Source organism: Aphelocoma coerulescens, chromosome 26 (assembly GCF_041296385.1).
Source record: "Aphelocoma coerulescens isolate FSJ_1873_10779 chromosome 26, UR_Acoe_1.0, whole genome shotgun sequence".
NCBI classification, from domain to species: domain Eukaryota; kingdom Metazoa; phylum Chordata; class Aves; order Passeriformes; family Corvidae; genus Aphelocoma; species Aphelocoma coerulescens.
The window spans coordinates 4,668,423-4,676,525 of NC_091039.1; the positions used below are offsets into that span (position 1 = coordinate 4,668,423).

At 62.8% G+C, this 8,103-nt stretch overlaps 1 protein-coding gene across 1 annotated transcript; it reads left to right on the top strand.

Annotated features, from left to right (window-relative positions):
- Window positions 1-325: 325 nt before the first annotated feature.
- Window positions 326-6,536, top strand: SPDEF (SAM pointed domain containing ETS transcription factor). Its single transcript, XM_068995946.1, has 6 exons — window positions 326-400; window positions 4,629-5,102; window positions 5,338-5,535; window positions 5,627-5,674; window positions 6,121-6,261; window positions 6,358-6,536. Exons 2-6 carry the CDS (start codon window positions 4,655-4,657, stop codon window positions 6,534-6,536), a joined length of 1,014 nt encoding a protein of 337 aa, XP_068852047.1. The 5' UTR covers window positions 326-400; window positions 4,629-4,654.
- The last annotated feature ends 1,567 nt before the right edge of the window (window positions 6,537-8,103 follow it).

An 8,103-nucleotide genomic window follows, 5' to 3' on the forward strand; every position in this document is an offset into this window, starting at 1 on the left:
AGCGCTGCTTGTTTGTTCAGGTAAATAAGGAAGGAATTGGATATAATGGGCAAAGGAGGCTCTGGCTGAGCCCTGACACTCACTGCCGGCGTCCCCCTCGCACAGCCGCCGCTGGCTTCGTCCCCCTGCTGCCCTCGGAGCCACTCGGGGGGCCCCGTTCTCATCCCTGTCCCCATCGCGCTGGTGCCCACCGAGGGCCGATGTGGCTCAGCCCGGCCGTGCTGCCGCCGCGGAGCGGGCGCTGAGCCGGGCGCGGTGCTGCCGGCCGCGCTCCCCGCCCGCGCTGGGACACCTCAGCTGGGGCCATGTCCCCCGCAGACACCACGCCGAGCGCCACAGGGACGGCTCTTCCCACCCTGCGCTGGCACCCATGTGGATTCTGAGCCCGCACACCCTCAAGGTAAGGTGCCCGCCCTGCCGCGACCCCCGGCTCCCTGGGCTCCCCCAGCGCCCACCCAGCCCACCTTCCTTCCCTCGCTCCTGGGGGTCCTGCTTTCGGCACCAGTTTGGGGTGGACATGGTGCTGTCCCATGTCAGTATCCCACCCCACAGCTCCTTGCAGCTTCAGGTGTCATTAGGGCCAAACAGGGACAGGTTGTCCCTCAGCGTGAGGTTCTTGGCGTTTCTCTGGATGGTGTCACCCAAAATGAGATGGGATTTGCTATTTTTGTGTCTTTGCAACTTCCTCCTGCTCAAGCAAGGAGGGTGGGATGGAGCCAGGACTCCTGGGGCTGGCTCCTCCTGGTAACAGCTGGGACACCCAGGGTCCCACCAGCCCCTGTGCCAGGCAGGGGACAATGGGCTTTGGGGCACTGTGTGACAAACCAGCAGCTGGGACCCTTTATGGAGTGTCCTGGGTGGCTGTTGAGGAGTTGCCAGCTCTGGGGTGTCTCTGTGAAGCTGAGCCCCTTTTGCAGACCTGCGCTGTCCCAGCTCCTTTCCTGCTGGGGTGGTTTTTTTGTCAGCCCTAAAGTCACTTTGGCTGCGGGTTTGGTTTTCGTGGTTCTGCTCGGTTAGTGAAACACAAACGCCGTGAGGGTGCCAAATCCCCACAATACCGGTGTTCTCTGGGGCTGGGAGCACGGGGGGGAAGGTGCTGCTATAAATAGGGGCTCCCTGGCCCCGCATGGGGAACACCAAGCTCTGCTGCTCACCTGGGGGACACCGAGCACCAGGCTTTGCTCAGGTCACTGGCGGGTTGTGCCTGTCCCCTGTCACTGCTGTTTGCCTCCCTGCGCTGATGGAGAGGGCAGCCTGACCCAGGGCGTGGGGACCCGTGGGGACACCTGGTCCCCGTGCCAGCAGCCATGCAGGTAATGGCAGGAGGAGCCAGGGGACCTCGGCGGTGTTGGAGGAGGCTGGTGGGGAGCTGAGGGTCCAGGGCACCCAGGACAGGCTTTATCCCCCTGAGGGTACATCAAAGGGAGCCCGGGGCTTGCCCTGGCCCCAACTGTCACCATGCAGGTACCAGAACCAGCCCCCCAGGCTGTCACCTCCCCAGCCCCCTGCTCTGTCACCTCCTCAGCCCCCCAGCGCCAACCCCAGTCCCTGCCCTGGCTGTGGGGAGGTTTTGGCCAATCCTCCTTCCTCCACCCAGAGATAAGAAGGGTGCGTGGCACAGGGTTTGTCAGCAGGACGTGGCACAGCTGTCACTGTGGGGCTTGCAGGGTGGATGGGACATGCTGGCAGGATCCCAAATTGTCAGCAGCCTCTGAGCACCCACCTGGGTGCCTGCTGCAGCCCTGGCTTGTGCAGAGACCCCAGGTCCCTTTTCCTGCTTAATCCAGGCCGCTCTGGGCAGTCTGGGACAGCTCTGGATCCCGCACATCCCCAGTTCCTCCTGGGACAGCACAGCACATCCCTGTCCCCATGCTGGAGGTGACCCTGGAGCCTGGCCCTGGCTCCCCACCCCGGCTGCCTGGGAAGGGCTTTGGGAAGTGCCCAGGGGCTTGGGAGACATCCCGGGCGCTGTGGGCAGCACCCCTCCCGCAGCGGGCCAACCTCCCCGGTCCCACGGGGCTTCCCGAGTCGCACTCCGGCACAACCTGTTCCACCACAGATTGGATTTTAATTAACGGACCCATTGTTCGAGGGTGGGGGGTGGGTGAATTTCTTCTTTTTTTTTTTGTTTTTCTCTCACTCCCGAGGGCTAATCCCAACGTTCCACCCTCGCCGGTGCTCGTGTCCCACCCTGAGCCATGGTGGGCTGCATTTGCCAGGAGAGCTCGGGCTGGCACGGGGGTCCTTGGCCCCATCGTTATCCCCCTTGGCTGCAGGGTCTGCGTGGGGCTGGGGCCCTGCAGGGCTGGGGAGCTGAGGCGTGACCCAGCACCACCCACAGCCACGGGCTTGCACTGGCCCCATGCCCTGGGAACTGCAGGAGCCCCATCCCAGTCCCATCACCCCATTCCCGTCCCACCACCCCATGGAGCCAGAGCTCCCCATGGAGCAGCGGCCAGGGAGCGTCTGCCAAGGCTGATGCAATGACCAGCTCAGCCTCGCTGAGCTCAGGAAGGGCGTGGGAAGGGTTTTGGGTGCCATGCAGGCCAGTGAACCTGGGGCTGCCCCTCCAGCTCTCCTTTTCCAGGGAAATGCAAAAAGGGGTAGGGAAAGAGGGGGAAAAGGCCACCTGAAGTGGCTTCTCAGTGCAAACAGGTCCCACCCAGCCCGGCCGCCCGCGTGCCAGAGCGGGAGAAAGTCAAACAGTGGCCCCCGCCCTGAGAGTACAGTGCCCTTGGCAGGGCACACATCAGGCTTTTGGGGACACTTCCCGAGGGATTGGGTCCCTCTGGTCCCAGCTGGGAGGAGTGGAACAGGATGAGGGTGAAGATGGGGCTGGGGCCATCCATCCTGTGGCATTCCTGGGGATGGCTCCATAGCCCAGCTCCTCCATGCGTGAGGATGCACCGTGACCTCAGAACATCCCAGAGGTGCTGGGGATGAGGCTCCTGTCTCCTCCCCAGACACCCCCACGGCCGGCACTGTGCAGCAGCAGGAGCTGCACAAGCTGTTACCACTTCCCTTTTGTGCCAGGAGCAGCATGAGGCTGGATTTAGGGCTGATCTCCTAAAGCTCTTCTTTTAATCCCAAGCAAATCAAGGAGAGGTTTGGAAACAGGCACCATCTCTCAGGGAAACTGTTTGGATGGTGGGGGCAGCCCCAGACCAGAAGAGGGTTTGGGAGCCCTCTTGTCTCTCCTCCTCCTCGCTGCAGTGCCACCAAAACCACTCAGGGATGTGGGCTCCAACTCCTGAACCCGCAATCCCTCCCGAGGTCCCCACGGGCTTCCCATGGGTGCTGTTCAGGTGTCCCTGGCTCTTCCATTGGTTTTTCTGAGCTCTTCGGGCTATTCCAAGGATGAAGTGATGAGTTTCCCCCCAGTGCAGGCAATGCAAAACTTCAAAACCCATATTCCTGGGAGCACTGAATCCTCAGGAGCCGCATTAACTCCCCCCCTTAGCATGGGACACAGGGCTGAGTCCCCAGTGTCCCTCCTTCACCGACCACCCCCGTGCCTGGGGGCTGTGCTCTGCCTGGAGGAACCCTGTGGGATCTTTTTCTCTCATGTCTTTTAAACCTTTTTCCCCCAGCTGGGGTTTGGAGCAACAGGGCACCCCCTTTCGCTGGCCACTGCCCCCACTCCCCCTCAGGGCTGCCTGGTGTCCTAAGGGCTTTCAAGCTTTGCACGCTCCTTTCCCAGTGCTGGCTCCATTGCTAAAACTCTTTTTTCTGCTTTTAAACCACCAGTTTGGGTTGGTTCTTCTTCCTCTTGTAAAATGCAACACTGAAGGTGGAGGAGCTGGGCAGTGCCCTGGCCATGCCCATCAGCAGCTTCTCCCTGGCAGCGGCTTCCCCTTCCCAAAGTCTCAGGATGGCTTTTGGGGAGGTTTCTCCATGGATGGAGCCATTCCCTGGTGTTGCCATGGAAATTCAGCAGGTTCATCCTCTACTCCATGGCCTCCGGGACTCCCTGCATACAGAGACAGGGACAGGCTGATTTTAGGGAGTTTTTCTTGCAAGAGAGTGAAGGTAGTTGCAATTGTCCTGTCTTGCAAGGAAAGTTCTCATCTGGGGGTTGGCAACAGCGACCAAAGGCTGGGTGCTGCAGTGCTGGGCTTGGCCCCTGCTGGGAGATCTGGATCTGGAGGCTGCTGTGCCTCAGGTGGAAGCAGCAGAGGATGTTTTCCATGCTCAGAAATGTGTCCCTGCGGCTCAGGCATCCCTCATCACCCCAGGGCTGTCCTGTACAGGTGCTGGGGAGCCCCTCCAGTGTCCCCAGCTACCTCCCGCCAGGGCCTCAGCTCCACCTGGGACTGAGGGGCTGCCAGCCTGGGGTGCAACCCATGAGGAGACCCTGAGCACCCAGACCCCAAACAGGGGTCAGATCCTGCTCATCTCCTGAGCTCCTTCTCCCTGCTGGCTGCTGCTGTTGGTCCTCCCAAAGCGGGGGCAGCCCCCCCAGCCGTGGCTGACCCCGCACTCATCCGGAGGCTCGCGGGGCACCGTGGGGCTCTTTGGAGGCTTTTTCCCCTCTAACAGGCTTAGTCCCTCCCTTTGTGCCTGGCTGCGGGGCGGGAAGGCAGGAGCGGTGCCGGGCTGAGCTCTGCTCCTCTCTCCTCTCCGGGCAGGTTTGGAGCCGGCGCTGAGTGGAGGGATGGGCAGTGCCAGCCCCGGGCTGACCACTCTGCCCCCCGGCCGCCTCGCCTGGCCGGACCCGACGCTGCTGCCACCCCCGCGGGACCCCGACCCCCGGAGCTGGGGCTGCCCGGAGAGCCCCAGCCCCCCCAGCACCCCCGAGCAGCCGCTGCCAGCCTTCTGCCTGCACTACTTCGACATGCTCTACCCGGAGGACACGGCCTGGGCCACCAAGGGCGCCGGGGAACCGTCCCACAGCGGCGGCCAGGGCGGGCGGGAGGAGGCGCAGAAGGAGCCGGAGCAATGTCCCATCATCGACAGCCAGGGCATGGGGCTGGGGCCCGAGGGGGACCTGCAGGGCAGCCTGCACCTGGAGGAGCACTCGCTGGAGCAGGTGCAGAGCATGGTGGTGGGCGAGGTGCTGAAGGACATCGAGACCGCCTGCAAGCTCCTCAACATCGCCGCAGGTGGGTGCTCCCCGTGCTCCCGGGGCGCGGCCAGGGAGGGATGTGCTGGCGTGGGAGCCACAGCCACGCTGCACTTAAGGCAGGATCTGGGGGAGCGTGGCTGCTCCCTGTGGGAGGAGGGGATGGTTCCAGGGGGGCTGCAGCCGTGTGTGGGGGTCTGGGGGAGTGCGGCTGCTCCACGGCGGGAGGAAGGGATGGATCCCGGCTGGCCACACTCACCCCCCTCCGCCTCCAGACCCGACGGACTGGAGCCCCGGGAATGTGCAGAAGTGGATCCTGTGGACGGAGCACCAGTACCGGCTGCCGCAGATCGGGAAGTCCTTCCAGGAGCTGTCGGGAAAGGACCTGTGTGCCATGTCCGAGGAGCAGTTCTGCCAGCGCTCGCCCGCCTGCGGCGACATCCTGCACGCCCACCTCGACATCTGGAAGTCTGGTGGGTGCCAGGGAGCGGGAGGGAGCTGGGAAGGGTGGGCGATGCTGTGCAGCAGGAGGTGCCCCTCTGATCCCCCGCTCCTCCCTTCCAGCCGCCTGGATGAAGGAGAAGGCTGCCCCCGGAGATGTGAGATACTGCGGTGAGTTCTGTGTGGGCTCAGCTCCACTGGCCCCACTCCTGCCTCGGGCAGGTCCGGGGTACTTGAGGGGTCCCTTCCTGCTTAATTACAATTATCCGGAGCACTGGAGCAGCTGCTGCTGTGGGATCTGTGCGGTTGCACCCCCTTTGCCCCAGGGCGGCCCCAGGGCTCTCTGCAAGGTTCAGTGAAGGGGAAATGGCCACGAGCCCCTCACTGGCCTTGTCCCACACCCCCTGCACCCCCGCGGGGTAGGACTGAGCTGTTCTTCCTGCTCCAAGACACGGAGGACAAAGCAAAGCTTCCAGACCCAATGCCTGGGTTGAGCCCTGGAGACCCTCCAGCATCGAGCCGGGGTTCCCTGATGAGGACTCATGCAGCTCCCTGGGATGGTGCACAGCAGCGAGGTCTGTCCCCTCCCTCCTCTCACCCATCCCTTCCCGTGGCAGGAGGTGACACCAGCTGGGCCGACAGCGAGGTGGACTCGTCCTGCGCCGGCCAACCCATCCACCTCTGGCAGTTCCTCAAGGAGCTGCTGCTGAAACCGCACAACTACGGGCGCTTCATCCGCTGGCTCAACAAGGACAAAGGTGGGCGGGGATGTTCCAGAGGCCCCGGGGCGGGCGCTGGGGGGCTGAGGTGGGGCAGGAGATGCTGTAACCCTCCGTGCCCCGCTCCCCTGGCAGGCATCTTCAAGATCGAGGACTCGGCGCAGGTGGCCCGGCTGTGGGGCATCCGCAAGAACCGCCCGGCCATGAACTACGACAAGCTGAGCCGCTCCATCCGGCAGTACTACAAGAAAGGGATCATCCGGAAGCCCGACATCTCCCAGCGCCTCGTCTACCAGTTCGTCCACCCGGTCTGAGCGGCGGCGGGACAGGCTGAGCCCCTGGAGGGACGGGGGACCTTCGCTGCCTCCCTCTGCCCCAGCCACGGGGACCCTCCGCCAGCACCAAGGACCTGAGCTGCGGTGCGAGGCTTCCCCTGCCAGGACCTGCTGGCAACGGACGCAGGGAACCCCTCACCTCCAGCAGGCCCTGGTGCGGGGCAAGGACCGTGCAGAGCCCTTGTCTCCCATGGGAAGGGTGGGCACGGTGGCTGGGCTTGTCCCCCCTCCTCCTTCTCCCTGCCGGGTTCTGGCTGCAAGTGGCTTCACCCCAGCCATTGCTCAGGGGGGAAAAAACCTGGGGCACGAGCTGAGACAGTGGCACCCGCAGGAACAGGAACATCCACTGCTGCTCACGGTGGGGTCCTGTCCCAATCCGTGTGGGAGCAGCCTGGCACCCACCAAGGATGCTGCCTGCCATGGCAGCTGTGCCACTGGGGACCTTGGGCCCCCTTTGGGACAGGTGCATCCCCCCTTTTGCTTTTCACTCCAGGACATGCTCAGCTTCTCCCCTTCGCAGGGATTCGGTGCTGAAAACGGGAGTTTTGCAAAGGGAGCAGCTGTAAGCGTGGGGGTGGGGCCGTGCACAGTGGAAGTCCCCCAAGCTGGGTCCCCATCCTTGTGCACAGGGCCACCAGAGTCCTCCCAAGACCCCAGGTTCTGTGCCCTGGCACAGAGCTCTTCCCTTGATTGGGATTTTACTTGGACTGCCTGATTCTGGAGTTTGGGGAAATGGAGATGGCAGCTTTGCCATTTCCCTCTGGAGAGTGTGATCTGCCGAGGCTGGACTGGGACAGAGAGCGGGGAATTGCTTCACCTGCTCGTTGCACCAGAGTCAGAGTTACCTGGCAATGTTGATCTTTTATATTATAGGTTTTTTATCTGTTTATTTGCTTTTTGGTTTTGGCTGGCGATGAGTTGTGGTTTAGGTTCAGATGTCGAGGGGTGGCCCAGGCTGCCAGGGATGTTCTGTGGGAGCTTAGAAGGAAAAACACCTGGTTCTTGGTATTTTGATTTTTTTTCCTTAAAAAAGCTGCCGGTGCCAGCTACTGCCTTTCCCTTCTGTTCCTGTTCCGTGCTGCTCCCACAGCAGCAGATCCGGACAGCCCTGCTCACACCCTGGCAGGAGGGATGGAGGGTGGTGAGGAGCAGGGGAAGGAGGAAAACTGCCCTGGCCTTTGGAAAAGGGGGTGGAAAAACAAAAAATGGGGTGGAAGAACAAAAAATGGGGGGAAAGAAGAAAAAAAAGCAAAGTGTGTCCTGTGATTTGCTGTGCGCCCGACGCAGCCAGTGCGGGGGCACTGTGAGGATGGGCCAGAGGTGCTGGTGGTACCCCAGATCTCGTGTCCCCCTCACAGGTCTCTGGCAGGGTGGGGGAGGGCAGGAGGTGACACCAGCCTGCTGTGCAGGGGCTCTCACAGGCTCAGGAGAGCGCTGGGTCAGGGCTGGTGCTTGGAATGGCCCCAAACCCCACGGCACCTCGAGCCCATCCATGGGTTTCCCAAGGCTTTGTCCAGCAGTGGCACAGGAGTCCCCAAAGGCAGTG

Coding starts and splice junctions, on each gene's coding strand:
- SPDEF (XM_068995946.1), top strand. CDS start 4,655: ATGGGCAGTGCCAGCCCCGGGCTGACCACTCTGCCCCCCGGCCGCCTC. Junction 5,103..5,337: donor GCTCCTCAACATCGCCGCAG/GTGGGTGCTCCC, acceptor CTCCGCCTCCAG/ACCCGACGGACTGGAGCCCC. Junction 5,536..5,626: donor CCTCGACATCTGGAAGTCTG/GTGGGTGCCAGG, acceptor CCTCCCTTCCAG/CCGCCTGGATGAAGGAGAAG.